At 52.1% G+C, this 26,457-nt stretch overlaps 1 protein-coding gene across 3 annotated transcripts in view; it reads left to right on the top strand.

The window, feature by feature from the left end:
• The first annotated feature begins 19,318 nt into the window (after positions 1 to 19,318).
• Positions 19,319 to 26,457, top strand: part of KCNN3 (potassium calcium-activated channel subfamily N member 3) — a 167,152-nt gene continuing 160,013 nt past the window's right edge. For 2 of the 3 annotated variants that reach the window (XM_032265108.1, XM_032265109.1), the window contains exon 1: positions 19,319 to 20,634. In XM_032265108.1, the coding sequence (XP_032120999.1) occupies positions 19,723 to 20,634 (912 nt within the window). In that variant the 5' untranslated portion in view covers positions 19,319 to 19,722. Of the gene's footprint in view, positions 20,635 to 20,754; positions 21,714 to 26,457 lie in introns of those variants that run through there. The other variant, XM_032265110.1, reaches the window with a different exon arrangement.

A 26,457-nucleotide genomic window follows, 5' to 3' on the forward strand; every position in this document is an offset into this window, starting at 1 on the left:
TATTTTTAGTAGAGACGGGGTTTCACCATGTTGACCAGGATGGTCTCAATCTCTTGACCTCGTGATCCACCGACCTCGGCCTCCCAAAGTGCTGGGATTACAGGCTTGAGCCACCACGCCCGGCCTAATTTTGTATTTTTAGTAGAGATGGAGTTTCACCATGCTGGTCAGGCTGGTCTCGAACTCCTGACCTCATGATCCATCCACCTCGGCCTCCCTAAGTGCTGGGATTACAGGTGTGAGCCACCACTCCCGGCCTGAATAAACCTTTTCTGAACTGAACTGCACCCCTGCCAGCCTCTCTCCTGAGGCTCCAGGTCTACCTGACACCTGTACTTGGTTTGTCCTGTAGTCACCTGAATCCCAACTTGCCTAATAAGTGTCATATCCTTATCTGGCCCGATCATTTCTTCCCCTGCAGTCCTTATCTTGGAGAATGTACTTCCATCGAGCTGTCAAGGCAGGGATTTGGGAACTACCCATTCCCTCTCTTAACCCCATATCCATTTTGTCACAAGCCCTCTCCCTCTTGTTTTCTAATACCTCCCTAATTTCCTCCATTTCTCTTCTCATTGCCTTAATTCAAGCCCTGTCATCTCCCTGGGTCACTGCAGCTGCCTCCAAATGGATGTCCTTGTCTCTATCCTAAGCTGTCCTTTCTCCACTCTGTGGCCGGAGTGTACTTTTTAAGAAGGTCACTCTAATGTTTAAATCCTTCGATGCTCTCTATTTCCTTATCAGACTACTTTTGTTGTTGTGAGACCCTTCCAGCTTGGCTCCTATTTAATTCTTTAGCCATATCTCTTATCATTCTCTCACACTCAGGTGAACTCAAGCCATAAGGGATTATTTCCAATTTCTCCAAAGTCATTCCCTACAGTTCTTTTCTCTGCTTGAGTGCGAATCCCCTCACTTCTCCCCATCGTTGACTCATGAGTCCTGATCCTTCAGGATCAGCGGTAGCGTTACTGCCCCTGGGAAGCTGCCCCATCCCCAGCTGCTTTCCCGAGTTGATCCCATGTGGCCGCCACTGTCACGGCTCCTAGTTCTGGAGCCAGGTTTTAGTAGGAGTCAGGCTGGAGGCTCTGACACTAAACCCACCCTCTTGGATTAGTAACAGGGGCCTGCTCTAGTGGAGGAGTCAGGGCGGCTTTCCCGAGGATGTGATGCTTACGTGGGGACTCTCGGGATGAGGAGGACTTGGTGGACAGTTGAAGAAGACAGAGGGAGTGGGTGTTGGTGGTTTTCCAGGCAGAGGAACAGTCTCTGGGAGGAATATCACATGGGAGACCCGGAGCGGTGCAGACGTGGCTCTTTCAGAAAGTGGAGGGAACTGGTGTCGCTGGCGTGCAGAAACAGCTGGGAGTAGGGAAGGATGACGTGGGGGCGTGCAGCCCCTTTGGTGCCATGGAGCCCCATAAAGGAGCGACATAAAGAGGACTTTGGATTTTATCCTGAGAACTCTGGGAAGCCATTATGGTTTTTTTGTTTTGTTTTGTGTTTTGTTTTTTGTTTTTTATTTTGAGACAGAGTTTCACTCTTGTTGCCCAGGCTGGAGTGCAATGGCACCATCTCGGCTCACCGCAACTTCCGCCTCCCGGGTTCAAGTGATTCTCCTGCCTCAGCCTCCGGAGTAGCTGGGATTACAGGTGCCTGCCACCACGTCCGGCTTATTTTTTGTATTTTCAGAAGAGGCGAGGTTTCACCATATTGACCAGGCTGGTCTTGACCTCCTGACCTCAAATGACCCACCTGCCTTGGCCTCCCACAGTGCTGGGATTGGAGGAGTGAGCCACCGCACCTAGCCAGATTTGCATTTTCAAAAAACTTTTCTGCTGCCAGGTGGAGGATGGGTTTGAGGGCTGATGGTGGGAGTGGCACCAGTTAGAAAGGTGCTGGGTACTAAGTCTGACCAGGGAGGTGGAGGGAGAAGGAAGGCGATGCTGAGAGCTGCTTTGGAGGCTGAGTCCACAGGAATGGGGAGGGGCTGGTGCCACGGATGGCTCCCATCTTCTGGGGGATGCTGGGGGTCTGCCTGCGGTGGGGAGACACTGGACTAGGAGATGATTTTGGAGGCGCAGCCGAATCTGTTTGGCACATAACAGTGAACTCCTCAAAGATGGACACTCATATTATTTATTTGTCTCTAGTTCACCGGCTGGGCACAGCAGGGGCCCAAGCAGTGTTTGTGGAATAAATGATCGGAAAGGCACTCTGGGGCTTGCTGCTGTCTTGTTGGCCAGCCTGTGGTGCTGTCCTCAGATGACAAAGGGAAGTGCGTGTTACGTTGTTTCTAACTTGGTGGGTTATCTGCCCAAATGGACTGCTCTGAAGGTGACCCCAGATGAGAGAAGAGAGAGGCACACGTGGGCATGGAGTGGGTATGTGGGAGTGCAGGAGAGAGGGCCGCTGGGAGTTGCGGGAGCACTGTCCTCAGCATCTCACCACCATTCGCTAACGTTTACTGCTCAGCTGGGAGCATGCTCCGGCTGCAGGGCAGTGCTTTTAGCCCAAAGACTCGGGACGCTTTCCCATCACTAACGCAGAACATTCCCAGATTTCCCCAGAGGTTCCGGGCTTCCACTTTGCAGGCAGAGTGCAACGTACAGAAGGCCGAAGCCCTAGTCCCACTGCTGAGGTGTCTGAGCAAAAACAGTGCATCTGTCCATCCAAGCATGTGCCATTTGTTCCTTCCCTGTGCTGGGCTCGGGGAATCTAAGGGCAACAAGACAGGCCTGTCCCAGCCTCCTTGAGCTCACATGCTTTATGCACATCCAGATACAGGGGTGCCACGGTCACTAGAGCCACCTCTGGAGTCAGCTCGCAAGATCGGGAGCACACTATCCTCACCTCGTCTAAGCCGGCTGCGCGGCAGCACTTCCTGCGCCTGCGGATGATGATGTTATTGGGAGTTTTCTCTCTGACCACATGTACCTGCTTCCTGGAGGTTCGGAGCACTGATGCTTAAACTGACCAGAAACAAACTGAAAACCACCCAACTGTCTAAGGAGAGTGAATGGCTAAGCAAACTCTAGACATGTGTTGGGGAGCGTGACATCTCATAAAAATGTGGGGTTATGTTGATGTGTTAATGAGATGGGATTTACTGTCTCTACGAGACTGTCTTCAATGAAACAAGAACATAAAATATCAGGTACACACTAATTACAGCACAACTGCTCTAAAACCTGTATACACACATGGTAGTCTCAGTTGTATTAGGAAGACAATGCATAGCAAAAGACTGAAATAGGCCCAATCTTAATAATGCCCGCTTTGGTGGAAGAATTACACATGACCTTTCTGCTTCTTTATTGTTTTCTATTTTTTTCCCCAAACTTTTAATAATCAGCAGGTATTTACTGTGAAAATTCAGAAAAGTAAATACCTTAAAACCCTCCTTTGTTTACATGTTAGCATAGGTCAAAAAAGTATTTCCAGGATGTTAGCCAGGTGTGGTGGTAGGCACCTGTAATCCCAGCTGCTTGGGAGGCTGAGGTGGGAGAATCGTTTGAACCTGGGAGGCGGAGGTTGCAGTGAGCCGAGATTGCGCCATTGCACTCCAGCCTGAGCGACAGAACAAGACTCCATCTCAAAAAAAAAAAAAAAAACAAAAAAAAAAAAAAAAAAACAGCAACTCTAGGGATGTAGGAAGAGCTTGGTGAGCACTGGATTCAGTTGGTCATATTTGTAATCAATTTGTAATAAACCACACACTGATCACTGACAGCTGAACTAGGTAGACACTAAGTGCGCGTTTGCTCTGAAGTGCTGGGATTCAACTTAATTCCATACAAGTTGAGCAGCTCACAATCCTGTCAGGGAGGCAGACTTATTTATTCACTCACTCATTCATTCAGCAAGTGTTTGTGGAGTTCCTCCTTTGTTCCCGGTGTCGTCCCAGATGCTGGAGAACATAAACACAGAATCACCGTGTGATGTGAGAAGAGCCTCAGCAGATGTCCCGACAGAATGTTAGGGGAATACAGCGCAGCTAACCCTGTTTGAGGATGTTGGGAATCAGTGAAGGTCTTCTAAAGGAGGATCATTTGAACAAGGCCTTGAGGGGTGAATGAGTTCTCTAGGCAACGAATAGAGGGAAACAGCCTAGGCTACTTCGGGTTTTATTTTTAGAGATGCCTACCTGTGCTATGAGGGAAGACAGAATATGTGGCTTGTTTACAGACTGTTGTCCTCATTCTAGCCAGGGGACCAGAATGAGGTGTTGAATTCAAAGGTCTGAACTCACAAGTGAGAATAACTCATTTGTGTCCTGGCTGCTTTCCTACCCCGTGTTTAACTAAACACCGAGTGTGTTCGAGGCCTCTTTGAATAACGGCCCCCTCAACCCTGGATGTCGACCCAAGTTCAGGAACTGGAAACATCTGGATCCTGCTGGGCCAGAAAAACATGTGTGACCCCTGGATCTCTATCACACAGAGAGCAAGGACAGCTTTCAGAAGGGGACTCCTGACTGGAAATTCCAACTGGTAAATATCAGCGTTGTTAGGAAATCTTGCAAAGGTGATTATTAGCCACCTCTTCTATGTCAAGTTCTGTTGCTTTTCTTTCTTCTCTCCGTTTCTCCGTTTTTCTGGCTCCCTGTCTTTCTCCTCCTGGGCCACATCTGTCTGCCGCTTTCCTTCCCGTCCGTTTTTCTTTTCTCTAGTCTCTTGGTCTCGCTCTTTGTCTCTTTCCGTCTCTTGGAGCACTTCTCTGTCTCTCTTGCTTTGCCTACCTTCCCCTTTCTCTTTCTTGTATCTCTTGCTGACCTTGGGGTCATCCCCTTGGTTTTCTCCATTGAACGGAGCTCCAACGTCCCTTTGATGACATTTGTGGAGGGCAAAGTCGGTTGGACTCTCTGAACTTGATTGGCCTCCCCTGACAAGGATCTCTTTTCATAGGGGCTGGATTTAAAGTGTGAAAATATAAAGGGCCCTTTTATTCTGGCTCGCACATATCCCTCCTTGAGCTGAAGCATTTCCAGACAGATAATCATCAGGTTTCCGACAGGAAATTAAAGACCTCAGCACCGTGTAGCTGTTCAAATCACCCGCATTGCCCATTAGGTTTCATGAAAGGCTTTGCTTCCCCGGTATGTGATAGAACAAATCTTTAATAAGATTTTTTTCCCCCTAATTTTTCTAATGAAGTCGGTTGTGTGTGTCCTCTAGATAAGCTCACAGGAAGGCCAGCAGGTTCCCATTTTGGTATGAGCTGGTGCCTCACCCCTTCTTATCTAAGCCACAAGGACACCGAGCTAGCACATGTCCTCAGAGTCCACACTGGGAGCTGTCCCGGGGGAAAGAACCCCTACAAGCAGGTGCATTCAGACTACAAGCAGGTGCATTCAGACCTCTGGCTGGACTGGTGGATGTGGCCATGCAGCTCTTTCTGTCCAGGAGCCAACAGCACCCCCACTTCTGCCTTGAACCCCCCGTGTGTCCACACTCCTCTGGTCAGCATCTGCTTCAGAGGAAGTCAGGCCCCAATATCTAGCCAAGATGGTACTCCTCTCCCCTTTTCTTGGTGATTTAACCCATTTTTTTTTTTTTTGAGACTGAGCCTCACTCTATTGCCCAGGCTGGAGTGCGGTGGCGTAATCTCAGCTCACTGCAACCTCCACCTCCTGGTTCAAGCAATTCTCCTGCCTCAGTTTCCCAAGTAGCTGGGATTATAGGCGCCCACCACCACGCCTGGCTAATTTTTGTTCTTTTAGTAGAGACGGGGTTTCACCATGTTGGCCAGGCTGGTCTCAAACTCCTGACCTCAGGCAATCAGCCCTCCTTGGTCTCCCAAGGTGCTGGGATTATAGGCATGAGCCACCACGCCTGGCCTAACCCATTCTTTGACCAGTGAGATGCAAAGGAAAGTCTAGGGACTTCTGGGACAAGTGTTCTCATTATTAAAGAGATCCACAGCAGGGGGCTCCTCTTCCTGGTTGCTGGATTTGAAGGTTGTCAGTGGGATGCCTCAGGGTGCTGTGGCCGCCTTGCAATCAACATGCTGAGGATGGCAGAGCAGAAAGTCAGGAAGCGCCAATGCTCATAGGGACATGTGCTGCAAATTAGGGACCCCTGGGACTATTTTACCTCTTGCGTTCTTAGTGTGTGACATAACAAATTTCTTTGTTTTTAAACCCCCTCGGGTTTCTTTTTTTTTTTTTTGTTTGGACTGGCAATTGAAAGCATCTCAGCAGATACAGACAGGGAGGTCCAAGATGGGTCCCCATGTCTTCTAACAGAGGTCTGGGTTCACTGAGAGAAGGGTACAGTGGGGATGAGCCTTGGGATCGAAGGCCCTGCATTGGAGCACTTTGTCGCTCCATGCTGTGACAAACGACAGGCAAGTCAACCTCTCTGAGCTGAAGTCTCCTTGGCTCAACATGAGTATCGAGTACCTCACGGACGCTCAATCATCATCAATTCTCTTCTCAGGTATGCTTATCTTCCAGTCATTATTATTATTTTTTTTTTGAGACAGAGTCTCACTCTGTCACCCAGGCTGTAGTGTAGTGGTGTGATCTCAGCTCACTGCAACTTCTGCCTCCCGGGTTCAAGCAATTCTCCTGTCTGAGACCCCTGAGTAGCTGGGATTGTAGGCATGCACCACCATGCCCAGCTAATTTTTGTATTTTTAGTAGAGATGGGATTTCACCGTGTTGGCCAGGCTGGTCTTGAACTGACCTCAGGTGATCCACCCACCTCGGCCTCCCAAAGTGCTGGGATTACAGGCGTGTGCCACCGTGCCTGGCCTCTTCCAGTTATTTCTAAAGGGACCAAAAGGTGCCAGGTACAGAGAGCTCTTTAATTATATTTCATTGCTGGTGAAATTTTACACAGAGACCATTCTGAGTCCTTTACCCACAGTTGCTCCAAGTACAAATCACGTCTCTAATGCCAGCACCAGTGTTGAGGGGGAGGCAAATACACCCGATTCTCAATTCTCCATGGTGATGAGGAATGTGGATAATTGAAAACGGCAGATAATCCCCGAACCTGCTTTGAGTCACTGACTCCACCGCCTCCCCCATCATCACTTTGCTGGTGCAGCTGACAAAATGCCACATGCATGCATGTTTCTTCTCTCTCTTCTGGGGGATCACTTGGCAAAGCTGCTTACCCACTTCAAAACCGCCAAGTCTGGGGCGACAGGAGAAGCCAGGGGGCTGAACACTACCTCCCCAGCCAAGAACGGCCTGGAAGCTACACCACTGGGCTTGGCCTCGGAGTGGGTTCTGTCTATCCCTTGCGTTGGTTTGACTTTAGTCTCTCCAAGCTCTTCAGGAGGTGAAAGACAAGAAGGTGTAGGATCCTGCAGGAGGCAGTGAGCGCCAGAGATGTTGGGCTCCTGCCCTCAGATGGGCTCTGCCCAGGCCATCCAGGGGCAGCTAACTTCACGCGAGCCCAGAGCTCCTTCCTACGTGCAACACAATCCTGGAAGCTAGGTGCCTCCCCTCTCCCTCTCCTGAGCGATGGCTGGACTAAGGTTAATCGTACTCTTTGGATTTAGAGCCTTTAGAGTCCTGATCCAAGCCCCCTTCTCGATCAGTGAAGTGAGGAGAGAAGGAAATGAGCCTTCAGCAGGCACCTGCCCGGCACCATGCCAACCCCTTCACATCTACACTTCGCAGGGAGAGCAGAGCGTTCCAGTTAGAACTTGTCTAGCCTGAAGTAGGAGATACTGGCTGCCTGCTTGTCTCTGGCAATCTATTCTTCTGGACAATTTCTGCCTTGGTACCAATCCCACACAAATCAATTTCCTACAGCCTCAGACCCAGGGTTCAAGTCTCTTAGGATCTCTTGCTATCTTGTCCTTTCTCTCCACAGCAGAAGTTCCATCAGCTGAGATCCTTGGGTCTGAGGACACTCGATGACCCGAAACTTCTCCGTTGGGCGAGAGGGAGTTGACAGCTTCCTTGGCCCTCGTCAGGAGATGCAGAAGTGTGCGCCCCGCTGATCACAGTCAGAGCTCACGCTGCCAGGAGCCGCTGCAGTGAGACTTCGGGGCTGCGAGGGCAGGCTCCCACCCGCTTTCCTTTTCCTTTTCCTTTTGTAGCCCTCCTGGCAGGCTCAGAAGCTTCTTTAATGGAAGTGGCAAGAAGTAAGTAGGAAGCTGCTGGCCTCTCTTACTCCCTGAGGCTCACATGTGCCAGTTCCTGAGGCTACCAGGAGTCTTAATCACTGGGTTTGCAGGAGGAGAAGATACTGTACTAAAGAGAGGATTAGCGCTTACCGGGCCACCCAGGGGCTCCCGTGATGGGTCGCAGGGGTTGCCAGGGCAGCAATTTGTCATAAAATCGGTCCTGGGAACATAATTTCGGAAACAATCAGAGGAGGCAAGGTTTCTTAAATTGTAGGAAAAAGCTTCTCGGTTAGAATAATGGCTTCTATTTGGCATACATTCTCTCTGAGATATGCAGCCTCATCCATTCCCATTCTGAGGGGTGACTTTCAAATGCCAGACGGGAAGAGAGCCAAGATGAGGGTGCTGGGCCCTGAGTCTGAAGCTCGGCGATTTAATCATGGGCAAGTCCCTAGGCCTCTCTGGGTCAGTTTTTCTTTGTCAAATGGGGACGATAGGAACTGCCTCACCGAGAGAGAGAGTGGTAGACTGCAGGATTTAGAGAAGCCTTCCATCCCGCCCTCCGCCTCTCCCCCTCTCTCTATGTATAAATATATACAAATATATGTCTATATGTATCCACATGGATATACACACGTGTGTGTATGTATGCATATGTATGTGTATGTATGTGTGTCTATAGCTATATACCTGTGTGTGTGTCTGTATCTATCCCAAGGGTCTCTGGGATGGAGGTGGGCTTCCCTAATTCAGTCACGCTTCCTCCAGGGTTGATGCATGTGGCAGGAGGATGTCTCTGCTGGTGGTCAGGGCAGAGCAAATAGAACTTTGTCCTCCTCATGGCTGTGTCCTGATGCCACCAGGCATTAGGGTCTGTGTGAGATAAGCACAGCCCCCAGAAGGTCACCCCAGCTGCCACAGATGTGTCGGGTGACTTGCAGGGCTCAGTGTGCCCTTCTTTGTGCCCTCTCTATAAAGGTTCATGTGGCCCTGCGGGCTCTGGAGGTGAGACTGACTGTGCCCCGCCCACAGCATGTGGTCTCCGGGTGGCATGATCCACATGGGACCTATGTCCATGGCTGTGTAAAGTCCTATGGCCTTGGTGACTTGGTCTGATGTGTAGGTGGGTGGCGTGAATAGAGGTGAAATCAGAAATACTCTGATTTCAAGGTGGAGAGCCCAATGCTGAAGGAAAAGTTCTGGTCTCATAGTGGGAACAAGAACAGCAGTGACAATGTCCTGATCCCCTGGAGAGGCTGCTCATGGAGGTGGTGTGCCCTGGTCTCATGGTAGGAACAGCATCACAGGGATGGCTCTCTAGCCAGGTGGGACCCTGGTGAGGAGCGTGCTCTGTTTTCATGGTGGGACTGGCAGTGGTGATAAGGATCTGATTTCCCAGTGGGGAAAAACCAGGGGGCCTTTGTGGGAGTGGGGAGCCAGGTTGCTTCTGCTTCAAGGTACCAGAATGGCCAGGAGTCCGGCTCAGAAAAGTCCTGTGTTTCTCAAATTAGAGCAAAATGGCTGTCAAGGCCTCTCCTGCAGTCACTGCCCATGTACACAGCTGTGACGCCTCTCCTCTCCCTCCTTCTCCACTCAGCATCCCACCCGAGAGACACTGGCGACAGTGACAAGGTGTCTGGTTAGATGGGAGCCTGACACTATTGCTCTTCTAATTCTGGCTAAATCGACATCGGTTTTGTCAGTCTACCTACGTAGGTCGAGCTTGTTCCTTCCGATTTCAGGTGATTTCTATCTTGTCGCTCTCTCCTTCCCTCCTCAGCTCATCGCTGCCCAGTACTTCCTGTGAGGCAGCATCACTGCCTCTGAGGCTCAGCAATTAGAGACTTGGACTCCAGCAGGGAGGGCATCTTCGGATTATGCCTGCGGAGGGAGCGCCCAGCTGCAGTGTCCATAGCAACCCTCCGGCTGCCACCTTTCCCAGGAGTGAAGGAGGCAAAACAAGGGCGGGAGGCAGGCGAGGAGCCCGGCGTTCTGCAGGATTCATGTCAGAGGGCTGGGCACCCAGGCTGCAGCTCCTGACTGTGCCTAGTGGCTGGGCTGAGGGGAGAGGGGCCTTTGTCCCTCGTTTGGCAGCAGCGACCTGGAGTGGAGCTGTGCTGGTGGATGCTCCATAGCAACCCAGAGATGACGGGCCGGTTGAAGGGGACCATCGTGGAGGCCGGGCTTGAGTCCCAGCTGTGTGCTTGACTCACGTGTGAGTGCAGGCAAGTCCCCTCCCATCTCCGGAGGGCTTCTGCTTTTGCTGATAGGGTGGGCCTGGAGGCGCCTCTGGCCTCCTGTCCAGCCTCTCATTCAAAGGTTTTATGGTGCCCTCACCCAGGACAGACAACAGATGTTTTCTTCCCCGATGGTGAAAAAACCTAAGGAAGCCTGGGAAATAAGAGGGACTTTTGCAAAATATTCACAGAAGTTGATTCTGGCACCAGATCCAGTCCTTGGGCCTCCATGGAAGGACACAGAAAGCTGAGGCTGGGGTTCAGGTTCTGCCTGGGGGCTCCCTCCCGCCTCCTGAGGTGCCTGGCGTGTGAAGCTATGTGCATGCGCCACCAGCAGAGGCCGCCACACTCCTCACAAACCCGCCACAGGTTGCTCTGCCCCCCACCCCCGTGGGTGAGCACTGACCAGCTGGGACCACAATCTCAGACCCTAGGCGGCACGGCGGGGGGCTGCCACTGGCTGCCTGGGGTCCAGGGAGGAGCTGGCTCGGGGGCTGCGGCCTCAACTGCCAGCTGGCCCTGCTGCTCCCTCACTGTCCTCCCTGTAGGAGAGACATCCATCCAGGCCCAGGGGACACTGGCTGCTGCCTTCCCTGCCAGGAGCCCGGGGCTGCTGAGGCCTGGGCCCTCCCTTGGGCTGCTCAGGTGCCAGTTCTGGGTTTGGGAAACTGTTGGAGTTTTATTTTCTGTGAGCCGTTTGAGGCTGGGGCCAGGAAGCTGATTTAGTCAGCAAACCTGAATTGACAACGTGCTCTATGACAGGCTCTGGTGTTACAGAAGTGAGTAAGATAGACACAAGTGCTGTCCTGTGGAGCCACGTCTCCAGTGGGGACAGGTGTCGTCACCTACACCACGGCGTGGGGCTGGCAGGACACACCCACCCAGGATGGCACGTGATGGCTCTCTCCACCCAGTCGGCCCCATGCAGACTCCAGGGCCTACCCAGACTCCAGGGCCAAGGCTCTGATGCTGAGCCCTTGCCAGGCAGGGGTCCTGCAGACACCAGCCAGTCCACGTGGGCAGCACTCCACCGTATGCAAAGCATGTACCTCCACCACTCCCTGTGAGCCCAGCAGGCATCTGGGTGACAGAATGTTGGCACCCTGTGCCCATTTCCCATGCCTTCTTCCCAGACACAGCATCAGCACCTTCCATTTGACCTTTGACTCCCTCAAATAAATAAACGTTCCCATCCGGACTGACTCATCTGGTTAGAACAAGAAGTTCCCACACCAAAGCCTCAGAGAAGGGATCAGGAGATGCGTTTAAAAATGTATCTCTGTTTTCACAAGACAACTGCGCAGGAGGCGTGAATGATCCTAGGTTCGCAGGCTCGAGGGGCGCACCTTGCTCGTTAGGGTCCCTGGCAGGAAAATGGCAGCCTGGAACCAGATGGGCCGATTCCCCGCCCAAGGCTGCTGCGGCGCCTGGCCTGGTGGCTCCACTGTCTTCTCTCCAGGTTAGGACCAGCCTGGCCTCTGCGGAGTTTTAGAAGTAGAATCATCAAACTTTGTCCAGGTAGGTCTCCATGGAGCCGCTCTTTTGAGACCTTTCCCCACTCCTGTTGTTAGAGGAGGTTTCATGGAGGACCCAGGCAGGAGTGGCAGGCAGGAGGGTTACTTTCTCTAGAAGGGGATGAAGTTTGGTAGCAGAGTCTGAGTGGGGAGGGTGTGACCTCGCAGAGCGCATAGACCTGTGTGGCTCATGGCTTGGACTCTCCGCTCCTCTGTGAACAAGAGCAGGCTAGTTACTGTCTCTGAAACTTGACTTGGTTTCTTCATCTGTAGAATGGGATACTAACCTTACCCCCTGGCGTGTTGGAACCACGAACGCCCAGAGTTGGCCCTCAGTAAATGCTCCAGGTGTAGGGAATCTGCCTGTATGTCCCCTTTACCTTGACATTCAGACAAGCCCTCAGCTTTTCCTTTTCTTTTTCTTTCTTTTTTTTTTTTTTTTTTTTTTGAGACAGAATTATACTCTTGTTGCCCAGGCTGGAATGCAATGGTGTGATCTCAGCTCACTGCAACCTCAGCCCCCTGGGTTCTAGCAATTCTCCTGCCTCAGCCTCCCTGGTAGCCGAGATTACAGGCGCCCACCAATATGCCCAGCTAATTTTTTATATTTTTAGTAGAGATGGGGTTTCACCATGATGGCCAGGCTGGTCTTGAACTCCTGACTCCAGGCGATCTACCTGCCTCAGCCTCCTAAAGTGCTGGAATTACAGGTGTGAGCCATGGCACCTGGCTTAGAGCTTCAGTTTTTCTTTAGCAAAGCAGAGTAAGGGGAGGAGCCTGCATGAAGCTGAAGTCTCCTCGGCACCCGTAGGTGGCTGAGAGTTGTTGGTGCATGGCCTGGGGACAGGTAAGGTGCTGTGCTCCTACCTCACTCCTTGGATCATGGCTTGCGGGGGTTAGGTGGGCATTCATTATGAGGCCTCACCCAGGGTTGGGACATCCAGGGACTCAGAGGAAAGAAGTGTGGACAGTACCAGTTGGCATTCCTGGAGGCCAGCAGGGCAAGTAAGAGGCAAGTCATGTGTCCTGGGTTAAAGTGCCCTAAATTCTTACTCACGTGAAACTCACCCTCTTACCCATTTATATATTCAACACACAATTTGGATGCAGCATGAAATGCAGTGTTTTGTGTGTGTGTGTTTTTCAATTTATACAATAAGCTTCTGTCATCAAGAAGCTTATGGTGTCAATTAAAATCAGGGAAATTAGCCGGGCGTGGTGGTGGGTGCCTGTAATCCCAGCTGCTCGGGAGGCTGAGGCATGAGAATCGCTTGAACCTGGGAGGCGGAGGTTGGAGTGAGCTGAGATAGAGATCGAGCCACTGCACTCCAGCCTGGGGGACAGAGCAAGACTCTGCCTCAAAAAAATAAAATACAGCCAGTGCTCAACTTACGACCACGATTGGTTCCGACAGACCGGTCGTAACACGATTTGGTCGTAAGTTGAGTATGTATGTACCGAGTCTGGGATAACAGTTGAAATTGTGCACGCGGAGATGGTAGTGCTGCCAGAAGCTGGTCCGCACTGTGTACGCCCAGCTGGGCAACGTTTGTGCTGCCAGACGCGGAGCAGTCGTGGCTAGCGATTCTGGTCGTAAAGTCGAATGGTCGTAAGTTGCATAGGTCGTAAGTCGATCAATACCTGTAAATAAAATAAAACATAAAATCAAACTGGGGAGAGAGGACATGTATAGAGACAACACCAGTTCAGGGCAAGAGGTGAACAGAGTTCCCAGAGAGGTACAGTAAAGTGCGCAGGGAATTTGGAAGAGGGAGACAGTGTCAAACTGAGGGCGCAGAGGAGCGGAGGTCAGGGAAAGTTCTGGGCAGGGCTGGCGCTCGTGCTACTCCCTAAATTCTCATAGGACAGGACACAGAGCAAGAGGTGGGCTGGAAGGGCTTTCCAGGCAGAATGGATGGGAAAGAACAAACAGACCCAGGTTCAAATCCATGCCTAACTGGCGACCTTGAGGAAACTACTGAAATCTTTCTAAACTCCAGTTCATGGGGTGAAAGTGGGAATAATAGAGCCTCCCCAGCCAGCCTTCCAGGGCTGCCAAGAGTTGCAAATGAAGTATTTTATGTAAAAGCAGTTGGAAAACTATAAAGTGGTCTGCAAACACAGGGTTTGTTTTATTATTAGAGCATTAATTAATTCAGTAACGAAGCTCCCAGATAAGAACACAGTAATGACTGAACTCACATGGGCTAATGAGCTGTTCAGCCTAAAGTTGTCCAACCATTCAGAGTCTGAGGAAGGGGGTGGTTGATCTTTATGACCCTATCCTTAGAAGGTTAAGGGTATCCCTCCAACACCACTGGCTTTTCTAGAAAACCCACCATTATCTGTCATTGTGTCTAAACTCCATTCATTGATGGACTCCATCGATCCATCCATCCATCCATCCATCCATCCACCCACCTATCTACCCATCCATCCATCTGTCCATCCATCTGTTCATCTGTCCATCCATTCATCCATCCATCCATCCATCCATTCATCCATCCATCCATCCATCCATCCATCCATCCATCCATCCATCTATCCATCCATCCATCCATCCATCCATCCATCCATCCATCCATCCATCTATCCATCCATCCATCCATCTATCCATCCATCCATCTGTTCATGCATCCATCCATCCATCCATCTGTCCATGCATCCAACCATCTATCCAATAAATCATTAATGAGCAATTCATAGCCAGGCACCCTGATCAGTGCTGGGGATACGGAAAAAAATAGAGCCCTTTTATGCAGGTCACAGCCTGTGGGAAAGACAGCCATATAAACCATGAACCACTACTTTTCTTAAACCTATTTTCAGTTAGTCCTACCTTTTGGGGATACGAGTTCTACAGACAATAGATGATTGAGTTTTAAAGCTGAAGGATCTTAGAAATTATCTTTTCTATCTCACTCATTTTACTGTTGAGGAAATTGTGTTTATGATTTGTTGTGAAAAGTACTATGACTTTCTCTTACTTGCCTTCAAATGACCTCACCCAGGTTTCAAGTGTAGTGAGTTTGATTAATCTTTACTAAGCACCGATTGTAAGTGGGTCTTTGGAAGAGCTGCAGTATAGCAGTGAAGAGGACATCATCCCTGCCCTCAAGGAGATCACGGTCTAGGGGCAAAGGACTCATAAGGACATAATAGCTGTGTTGCTCTGTAGAGGCCCTGTTAGCACATGGCACTGAAAATACAGAAGCAGCTCCTGATTTGAGTTTAGGGAGTTCAGGGGAAGCTTCTCAGAAAGAAGACGTTTGAGTCATGTCATGGAAGTCAAAGAGAAATGTGTTAGATGGAAATCTAGGGGAAGGGCATGCCAGGCAGAGGGAACAGAGTGAGCGAGGGAAGGCAGATGGGAAATAGCATGACTTAAGGGGGAGCTACAGTAGGTTGGTGATGCTGGGGCTTAAGGACGAAGGTGGTGAGGAACGAGCCGGGAAAGGAGGGCAGGAACCGAGCAACAGCGTGCTTGATGTGGAGCTGGCACGGCCAAAGGCCGTCCCTACCTTCCTTGTCCACTCTCCCTGTGCTCTCTGGGGTAAGGAGCCCCTCCACACCCTGCTTTGCGGACTAAAAAGTCCTAATTTGTCAGCCTCTCATCTTAGGGCAGTATAAGGAGTTGCTCCTCATCACTTAAGCTGTGGCTTACGTTTCACCACCTCCATGAAGCCACCCCTGACAACCCTCTGCCTTCAGTGAACTCTACTGTCTCTACCGCACTTTGGGATTGTCATTGCTGTTTTTTGTCACCCCCCGTGAGTATAACTTGTCTCTACAGTGAGACTCTAAGTTCCTGAGGGTTTGCTATGTGAGTCACATGGTAATGTTTAGTAAATATCAGTAAGACTGAATCTTTTACATTTGGGTTTCAGGACATATGACGAGTGTTTGAACTTTGAGGTTGGACGGGCCTGGGTTTGATTCCAGCTTTATGACTAGTTATTAATTAGTAACTCTGGGCAAGTTTTACAATCTGTCTAATGTCTCAGTTTTCTCATCTATAAAATGGGTGATGGCCTGCACTCACAGGCTGCTGTGAAGACATGGTTGTGGCTGGGGGCTAGGGGAAGCACCGGGGAGTTTTCAACAGTGGGGCTTTGACATGCAGCAACAGCAGACGATGCTGAGTGCAGTGCATCTGGAGGGCAGCGTGGAAAACCTGACATGATCAGCCCTGTGGTTGAGCACTCCCAGCTGATTCACTAACCTGGCGGTGCTTGGCAGTTACAAAGTACTTGGCCGGCGCTGTCAATGGAACTAAGGAAATTGAAGGCCTGAGAAGACAAGCAATTGGTCACACAGTGGGCAAGTGGCAAAGCTTGTGCTGGTGAGCAGAAAGGCAGGGGGTGGCATGCACAGCCTGTATATAATGACATAGGAGGCAGCAGTGTGCTGGTACATGTTGAACAGCCAGGAAAGTTTTAACAAGCGGCTTCCAGGAAAACATAAGCTCTAATTTACAGCGTTAGCCAATTTCTGTGGTGTAAATCCTCCTAGCATGGCTGATGTCAAGCTGCTAATGAGACATCACTGTGGAGTCAGGAACAGATGTATATGGATGATCAGAAGGTCATCTTGCCTGTGGTCACACAGTTGTCCTGTGGCAGAGAAGGGCTCCAGCCTGGGCAGTCTGACACTTGAGCCCAAGCTGTAAACATGACATTGTTCTTCTCCTCCTATTGATGACAGGATAGCTGTAACAAGGGGCATGAGCTGGCTCAGCGGCGTCAGCTGTCAAGTTCCAGTCCATTTCCAGATAACCACTGATCTTTGGTGCTGGCATAGTTAGGGCTCCACCCAAGCTATCTCTCATCCTCATCCATGATGGCAGGACATGCTCTAACAGGCCCCATTTGGATCCCACTGGCACAGCCAGGAGAACTGGAGGCAAGAGGCTGGCCAGAAAGGTTAGCTGAGGCAGCTGGGGGTAGAGTGAGCACGGGAATACCCAGGCCTGGAGCCTGCTCTCCAAAATGGATTTTTCACAGCCCAGAAGCTGTATCCAGCACTAGAAAACCAACACGAACAGCACATTTTTTGCTGCTAACAACATATTCATGATAATTTATTAGAAGATCATTAAACTTAAGTATGTGATCTGGAGCCTTGAACCAAGCAGGTGTCTCTATTTGGGGATGGAGGAGAGGGATGGACATCGAGAATACAGAAGGGAAGGAGGGGGAAGGCAGGAGAGCCTGAAGGGCCTGGGGGTGGGTGCTAGAGGGCCTAGTCATGGGGAAACACAGGAGATCCCAGGCTTGCATCTGAGGCCTGGTGCTGTGACCTGTAGAGTGTGTGTGTGTGTGTGTGTGTGTGTGTGTGCGCGCGTGTGTGTGTGTGATGGCAGGGGTAGGGGGAATGACTATGTCGTTGATAATCACAAGAATCAAGATTCTTATTTTCTATTTTAGCTTTTTTAGAGACAGGATCACACTCTGCCAGCCGGGCTGAAGTGCAGTGGCACTCTCACAGTTCACTGCAGCCCCAAACTCTTGGGCTCAAGCAGTCCTCCTCCCTCAGCCTCCTGGGTAGCTGGACTACAGGCACTTGCCACTATGTCCAGCTAATTTAAAAATTTTTTTGTAGAGACTGGGTCTTGGTATGTTGTCCAGGCTGGTCTTGAACTCCTGGCTTCAATCAGTCCTCCTGGCTTGGGCACCTGAAGTGCTGGGATTATAAGCGTGCGCCACCATGCCTGGCCGGAATCAAGATTATTGTGCAAGAGCAATTGTCAGGTGTTTGGGGTTGTGGCTTGAATTACAAGTAATGTTTAGCTCTCAATCATCAGAGTTGATGGGGGATTGGAGAGGTGAGAACTGATATACAGAGGGTAATTTGGGCTCATTTGGGGGGAGCTGTATCCCTCCCTAACCTGGCCACTTGCTGCTTACCAGTCAGGAGAGCTGCTTTAGAAGCTTCCTGTGTGCATATGCACATGCATGGGCTAGTGTGTGCACACAACTATGTACACATGTGCATGTGTGTCCACCTGCTTAACATGTTTTCTGGGTGTGTGTCTGTGTCTGTGTGCATGGATCTCCTACCCTTTCCTCTTCCCATCTAGGGAGGGAGCTGGACAGAAGCCAAAGGGTGATGGGGAATCAAGAACCAGAGAAGAGGGGGCCTCCCTTTTAAAACCCCAGGTGTACTGGGGAATTCCATCATGGTGACTTCCTTTCTGATGCCTAAGGCTGCTGCAGTTAGAAATGAAAATAAATTCAGCTCTGGTCCCATCCCTTAGAACCCCCTCTGTACACAGTGGGAGCTTAATAAATACTTGATGATGATGATTCTGAACCTGGGAAGCCAGCAGCTGTTCCTAGCTCTGACTCCCAGAGCCCCGTGGGGCAAATCAGGTAGGGAATGACCATGGGGGATCTTGAGTCTTCCTGCCAGATCCCCCTGTGACTCCACGCCCAGCTGTTAGGGAAGGGGCTGGAGCCATGGTCCGCTTCACACATTCTGCTTTGGGGAGACCAGTTCTTCCTCAACAGCTTCTCTTTGGCTTTCCCCCATCCAACATTTGAACAATATTTATTGAACAACCACTTTGTACTGAGTATCATAGCGGAAATGTGTTCTGGGAGACAGTGTAGGATGTGTAGGGTCAGATTGACTAAGTTCAAATCCCAGCATCTTTACAAACGGGGTGACATCTGACAAGTTACATATCTATGTTTGAGTGTTGGAGTGTTTTTTCCCCTTTCCTTTCTCTCGTCCTCCTTCTTCTTCCTCCCTCCTCCTTTTCCTCCTCCTCCTCCCTCCCTCTTCCTCCTTATTCTTTTCCCCTAATTCTCCTTTCTTCCTCTTTCCTCCCCTTCTCCTCCTCCTCCTCCTCCTCTTCCTCCTCCTCCTCCTCCTCCTTCTCCTCCTCCTTCTTCATTTTCATCTGTAAAAGGAGAAAGTTGACATCATTGTCGTGGGGCTGATGTGAGGGTTGGAAATAGGGCGCCTGAACACACGGCGTAGGCACTCTGTCAATGGTAGGTGAGTATATCCACCCGGTGTCAGGAGGCGGATACCCCCCGCTTCTGTGACCTTGACGTTGTTACTCAACATCTCTAAGCATCAGGCTTTGTAAATGAGACCATACTGCCCACCTCCTTGGGTGTTTGGAGAATGCATCCCGATAATATGCGTGAAAAAACCTATGGTAAACCCTGGGGGTTAACAAATGTTTGCCTTCCCCTCCGTCTGCCTTTCCCCTCATCAGGGTACACTCCTTAGGAGGCCCTCTGTCCTTCCTCCCCATCGCCTCGCGTGGGCGAACATCCCTTGTCGCCGTGGGCTTGCGGGTTGTGGCCATACCTGTCAGAGAAAGAGGGCAGTGGCTCAGCTCCGGGGCGGGGGAGCGAAAACTACAGTTCCCAGCCCTCACTGCGCCGCCACTGGGGCCGGAGCCGAGGACGCCAGGCCCCTCCTCCGGGGAGGAGCCTATGCGGGGGGCGGAGCTAGGAGGAGGTTGGAGAGTTAAGCCAAGCCAATGAGACCAGCTGCTAATAAGTGGGCTTGGCTTACAATGTAACAGTGGCAGGAGGAGGCGAGCGAAGCTATAGAGCCAGCGAGGAGTGAAGCTGAGCCTGGCCTCACACGCTCCTAGAGGACCACCTCCTGAGAGAGTTCTTTCACCCCCTCTTCTTTCTCCAAGCTCCCCTCCTGCTCTCCCTCCCTGCCCAATACAATGCATTCTTGAGTGGCAGCGTCTGGACTCCAGGCAGCCCCAGAGAACCGAAGCAAGCCAAAGAGAGAGGACTGGAGCCAAGACACTGGTGGGGGAGATTGGATGCCTGGCTTTCTTTGAGGACATCTTTGGAGCGAGGGTGGCTTTGGGGTGGGGGCTTGTGCTGCAGGGAATACAGCCAGGCCCCAAGATGGACACTTCTGGGCACTTCCATGACTCGGGGGTGGGGGACCTGGATGAAGACCCCAAGTGCCCCTGTCCATCCTCTGGGGATGAGCAGCAGCAGCAACAGCAGCAGCAGCAGCAGCCGCCGCCACCACCGCCAGCGCCACCAGCAGCCCCCCAGCAACCCCCGGGACCCTCGCTGCAGCCTCAGCCTCCGCAGCTTCAGCAGCAGCAGCAGCAGCAGCCACCGCATCCCCTGTCTCAGCTCGCCCAACTCCAGAGCCAGCCCGTCCACCCTGGCCTGCTGCACTCCTCTCCCACCGCTTTCAGGGGCCCCCCTTCGTCCAACTCCACCGCCATCCTCCACCCTTCCTCCAGGCAAGGCAGCCAGCTCAATCTCAATGACCACTTGCTTGGCCACTCTCCAAGTTCCACAGCTACAAGTGGGCCTGGCGGAGGCAGCCGGCACCGGCAGGCCAGCCCCCTGGTGCACCGGCGGGACAGCAACCCCTTCACGGAGATCGCCATGAGCTCCTGCAAGTACAGCGGTGGGGTCATGAAGCCCCTCAGCCGCCTCAGCGCCTCCCGGAGGAACCTCATCGAGGCCGAGACTGAGGGCCAACCCCTCCAGCTTTTCAGCCCCAGCAACCCCCCGGAGATCGTCATCTCCTCCCGGGAGGACAACCATGCCCACCAGACCCTGCTCCATCACCCTAATGCCACCCACAACCACCAGCATGCCGGCACCACCGCCAGCAGCACCACCTTCCCCAAAGCCAACAAGCGGAAAAACCAAAACATTGGCTATAAGCTGGGACACAGGAGGGCCCTGTTTGAAAAGAGAAAGCGACTGAGTGACTATGCTCTGATTTTTGGGATGTTTGGAATTGTTGTTATGGTGATAGAGACCGAGCTCTCTTGGGGTTTGTACTCAAAGGTAGGGGCTATGGTTTCTCTTTATACCTTGAACAAAAGGAATATCTAGGTAGCAAGAGAGAGATTGAGAGAGACATTGAGAGAGAGAGAGAGACTGAGAGAGAGACATTGAGAGAGAGATTGAGAACGAGATTGGGAAGGAGACTGGGAGAGAGAGGTGGAGGTGGTGGTGGTGAGAGGCGCTTGCTCAGTGATATTGAACACTCTAACTTCCCGTGGTTTTCCTTCTTGATCCCGGGAGAATTCATTACTCGCTTCCCTTGGTGGGTAGGGGACATCCCCACACACTGTGTCTAATTTGCAGACTCTCTGTTAGGGAGGATTAAAGAATCCCTTCTGAGAAATCGTTTTTCCTCCTGGCTCACTTGTACTAAAGCATAACCCAGCAGCTTAACGCACCAATTAATTACACTCCGCCTTGATGTGTTTGCCAGTTCCTGCGACTTCCCCTCCTTTCCTCCCCTTCCTGCTCCACTCCATTTTCCTGAGGATAAAAAAGAAATAAATGTCTGGGTGGGGGGTGGGGATTCCATGCCATTGCCCAAGTCCCTTCTCTCCCTGTCTTCTCCCTCTCTTCCCAAGTTTCTATTTCCCTCCTCTTCTCAGAGAGACTCGGGCAAAATAGAAAACCACCCATGACCTCGGTCTCCTGAGGGCATGGGGTAAAAATGTAGCTGGGGGAAATCAGTGGTCCTTTCCCTCAGGAGAGAGGACTTGATAAACCTGCTGCTGCTTCATAAACATCTCCTGACAAAAATGGCTACAGGTGTTCCCCGGGCAGAGCAGCTGGGCGCCGCCTTGGCATCAGCTGGGGGAGCACCTCTCCTTGGGATGGGATGACAGGGCTTCCCAGGCGGTCCCGGAGAGCCCGCGCCCCAGCTCAGCCCCAGTTCTCCCCTCCCACCTCAACTCCTTCTCCTTGGGATAAATAAAGATGAGTGTGTGTGTGAGTGCGCGCCCGGATGGAGAACAGGAGGCACTGGCTTTAGGGGGGAGCTGGCCCCACTGCTCCAGCCTCTCAGTCCAGCTCCAAGACGGAGGAGGGGGCTTCCCTTCCAGAGGGAATGGAGATGGAGGAAGGTGGGTTTCTGCCGATGCTCTGCTTGCCGGGGAGCCCTCCTGCTGTGGGCTGGAAGGCTTGGAGACCTGGGAATCAGTGGACAAGTGGCTCCACGATACCCCCACCCCCAATTTGTTGGGGTGTGTGTGTGTGTGTATGTGTGTACGTATGCATGCGCCTGCTTGTTGCTTGGATTTTTCTATTTATTTGTCATTTGGGGCAGGGGGTGGCTGGGCGGGCTGGCCAGCGGGTAGCTGGGAGGGGTTCAGCTGTTGGAGGTTTCAAATAGAGCTTGTTTCAGGCAGGGCACAGCTGCTGCGAGACTGTCACATTCCTTATTGAAACCCAGCCGCAAAAACCTAGGAGGTGCTGATCGGATTTCCCCCATTCCCAGCATTTCGCTTTAACCGGGGATGGGCAGACTTTCCCGCCCTGGAAAAGGGTGGGGCAGACCTGTCAGGCGACCTGAATAGCCAGGATCAAGACTTCCAGGCAGAGGGTCCTCCAGGGAGCTGGCTGCTCTCAGGGGGCTGCCCCGGCTGAGGGTGGCACCTGGGAGCTGCCTTCGTCAAAATAGCTCAAGGATGAGCGTCTCAGGGAGCAGAAGCGAGCGGGGTTTCCCCTGGAATCGCAGCTCACTTAGTCATTCCCTGTAATGAGCCTCTGCGTCTGCGGTCCTTCTGCTCGCTGCCTTCTCAGAACTGCCTCTCCTGCTGGGCACGCCAGGAGATGGGGCTGGCAGTCTTGCCAGGGCTGGCAGCTGCCCGGGTCACAGCCCTGGCTCTCTCCAGTCCTCCCCTGGAGACCAGGGGCCCTCACTGGGGGAAACTGATGAAGGCCCAAATGCAAGGGGGGCATGGGGAAGGGCAACCCCAGCACCTTCTCTTTCAGTGACACCATGGTCAGACTTCTTAAGGAAACGGCTCTTCCCAGAGGCAGTGGCTGTGCACAAATGCACAGATCCCAGCGTGGGATCTCCACACACTTGTCTTAATGTGATGGGAGGGTCACCACTGTGCAGGGTCGAGGCCTCTTCCCTGCCTGGGGCAGGTGCACCCCGAGGGAGAACTCAGGGAAAGGGGCTTTTCCAGAGATGAAATGGGGAATGGAGGGTGGGGCCACCTGAGGTGCTTGGCTCTCCCCATTTCTAAATCACAGACCCTCACAGCATTAGTGGTGTGCACCGAGGGGGCAGCAGCTGAGAGGTCCTGCTTGCCTCAGCGGCCACTTCCTGTGCCCACTCACCACCCCTGCATTGTCCATCCATGTTTTGAGTCATTTATGGAACAGGTCTTTTCTGGGTGTCTACTAGGTACCAGGCCCTGTAGACGCAGCAGGGCCAAGGTAGATACCCCTCTCTCCTGGAGGCAAATGGGATCGTTTCAAGGAACTGGGCCAGAGTTGGAATCCCAGCTCTGCCGATACTATTTGTGTGATCTTGGACAAGTCCTGGAGGTTTAGCGAGCCTGTTTCCCCAGCTGTCGAGTGGTGAGAATTAAATTAGAGAAGTGTAAGGCACGTATCTGCCTGCTCAACAGATGGGATCTATGGTGATTGTTATTGATGATGACAGTGATGGCAGGAACGGAGCCGTCTTTCTCCTGTCACCTCACTCTGGCTGTAAAGTCAGTTAGGGTCTTAACAGACTGGGATCTAAGACCTATGGATGGAGTGAGAAGTTGTATCAGGGAGGGAAGAAGTTCCGAGAAGGAGCTGGGGCTGGTGGGAGACCACCTTTGAACGTGATCTGTTCTTGGGGGGAGGTGAACATCTGTGTCTCAGTTTCACGGAGGAAATGGACGTTACTCCCCCGTGGCCTGGGTTAGGTGAAGAGTCGCAGCCCAGGAGAGCTCAGGGACATTCAGTGGACCCTGGGGGGCGATAGGTGACACTCCTGTTTGCTGGAGAGCTTTGTGTGCCTGGTTGGCCGTGCTCACCAGTCTGGAGGCAGGCGGATGGAGAAGGCCACCTCAGGGGCACCAGGCAGATGATGTAGTTCTGCCCCACCAGTGACAGCTCCCACTCAGAGGCTCTCTGGGAGGGGACAAACTTTTTTTTTTCTGCAAGCGATTGAAGATTGACTAACCTTGTGCCTGAGCTGCTGCTTTCTGAAGTTCTCTGCTTTTCTCCTGTGGGGTTATGGCCTTGCCATTCCCCGGTGTTTGGCAGATGCCTGTTGCTGGGGAAGGAACTCATCACGCAGGCCCGGGTGTCTTGGAAAGGAGTGTGGCATGTGCCCCGAGCATGTTCTGTGAATGCAAATGGGAGCCAGTGTGAGGGGGTTGAGCAGCCGGGACAGAACATCCCATCTCCTGCCTCACAGGCCTGTAGGTGCTGGTGTTGGGAGGAAGCTCTGCCAGAAGGCATCAGCCTGGAGCAGGGAGGTGGGGCTTGATTCCAGGGTGAGCTCACATAAGAGGAGAGCTTCTCATCATTATGCCTGGGACATGAGACCAAATGGCAGAGAGATGCCTGAGATGGCCTCAGTAGGCTCCTAAAGGTATCAGGTGACCCTAAACCAAATGAGGAATTTTTTTATTTTTTTAAATTTTTTTTTAAAATAGGCAGGTTTACTCTCTGAAGGCTTAGACATGGTGACAAGACCTGGTCTAGAGATTCTCTTGAGAGTCTTAGTCACGCTGTCTCTACCTATCCGTGTCACTCGGGTAGAGCAGCAAGGACCTGGGGAGTCCTTCTTGGTGTTCTTTATTTTCTTCTAGCGCTGGTTTGGGGCACACCTGCTCCATTGCATTAAATTACCTCTATGCTGTCTTCCCTGGGTCCAGAAAGAATGAGGGAGGGGAAAGGTCTGGCTGCCCTCCCCCTTCCCCAGGCTGTGACTTCACCACCCTGACCCTGCCATAGTGTTGGTGGCTGAGCTGGGAACCTCCATGTGGGGGCAGGGCACCTGTGGGCCTCGTTCCTCCTGGGGCTCAGGCGCTGGGCTGCAGGGTGGTCTCGGGGGAGGCTGGAGAATGCTGGTGCAGCCGCGTGGCTCTCCTTTCCCACTAGTCTGTACAACCTCAAGCCACTTCCCCACCCCCAGCCTCGAAACTGGTCTGCAGCTCTCCTCCCAGGCAGAACCAGCCCTCTGCCCACCCCCCAGCCATGCCCCGTCTTGCCCACCCCACCGACTTCCTGCCCCTCTGCTCCTCTCTGCTGCCCCTGCCTGGCCTCGTTGCTGGGGTAACCCAGGCAGCACAGAGAGGAGTTGGTGTGATGGCGCTCATCCATATGCCCTGCCTGCTCCCACGGTGGCTTTTTTTTTCTCACCTCTAGTTACTCTTTCTTCAGACAACCTCATGGCAGGCCACCCTGGTGGCATAGGCTTCTTTGCATGCCCAGGGAAGCCTGGTCCTCTAGCCGTTCATCTTTTTTTTTTTTAGACAGAGTCTTTCTCTGTCACCAGGCTGGAGTGCAGTGGCTCAATCTTGGTTCCCTGCAACCTCCGCCTCCTGGGTTGAAGCGATTCTTCCGCTTCAGCCTCCCAAGTAGCTGGGACTACAGGCACCCGCCACCACGCCCGGCTAGTTTTTGTATTTTTAGTAGAGATGGGTTTTACCATATTGGCCTGGATGGTCTTGATCTCTTGACATCGTGATCGGCCCGCCTTGGCCTCCCAAAGTGTTGGGATTACAGGCGTGAGCCACCGTGACCAGCCTGGCCATTCATTCTTTAAAGAGGTAGGCCAAGGTATTCTCTTAGACCAAGGCCAACTTGTCTGTCTCTTTGCAGACCTCAAAGAGGTCCGTGAGTCCACCCCCAGCCTCCAGCCCAAATGATTGGGTAGTATCACTGGTCCCAGTTCTGCTCTTCTGCCCTCCCTGGTCACGGAAGCCTTGTCTGCAGAAGGGCAGAGCAGCAGCCCAGGCTTGATCAGCCAAGTGGCTCTGCATCTTCTGTTTAACCAGGTGCTGTTCTGGGATAGGTTGTTGGCAGTCACAGTGTCCTGGTATTTTTGAGAAGATACCCCCGGGCACTGGTGCATGTGTTTCAGACATGGCAGAAGAGCAGGAGTAGGATAGACCCTTTCCAGCCCTTCCCGTGGACCCTCCCTGTGGGTCGCCCTGCACGACCAGTATGCAGAAGGCAGGAGACTGGCCGAGAGCCTGTGAGCCAGCTGCCGAGGGCCCTAGGCGAGTGTGGTGTCTTCACAGGTCACACTGAGTGTGTTGGCTCACGGGAGGGCAAGCGCAGTTCTGACAGCGTGAAAATGGCCTTCGCCCCCGCCTGCCGTGGGGTGGTGGTGACTTTATTTATAATCTCTGTGGACAGTCTGTAAATGAGTCAAGCATTTGTAACCCACAGGGGGACGGCTAATTTTTTATATATGCTTCTCCCTTGCGTGTCACCACACTATTTATAACCGTCCTGGGGGGAAGACTCATCACACGTCGGACTTCCCTTCCCCACAGGCGGCGTCACCCGGGCGCCCGGGCAGTGGCATCCTGGCTGGGGCATTTATCTCTGGCAGAGCCTCATTAGAAAGCCATCGGATGGCCTCATATTTCTCTTATTGCGCTTTCAGGAAGAGGGATTTATAAGGCCATGGTCAAAAGATCTGCTTTAAAAGATAGAAGGTAAAGAAAATCAAAATGAAAAGAAATTTGAGTAACCTCTGTAGAGAATCTGAGGCCCGAATGGAAATGGAAAATCAGAATAGAGCGCTTCGGTTCTGTTGCAGTTATTTGCAAAGCACATTTGGGGGAGAAAATGAGTGTGCGGGGGTTGTGAGGGGCGGCTGTATATTGATGAAATACCACT

Source organism: Sapajus apella, unplaced genomic scaffold, assembly GCF_009761245.1.
Source record: "Sapajus apella isolate SASKATOON/1434 unplaced genomic scaffold, GSC_monkey_1.0 scaffold148, whole genome shotgun sequence".
NCBI lineage: Eukaryota > Metazoa > Chordata > Mammalia > Primates > Cebidae > Sapajus > Sapajus apella.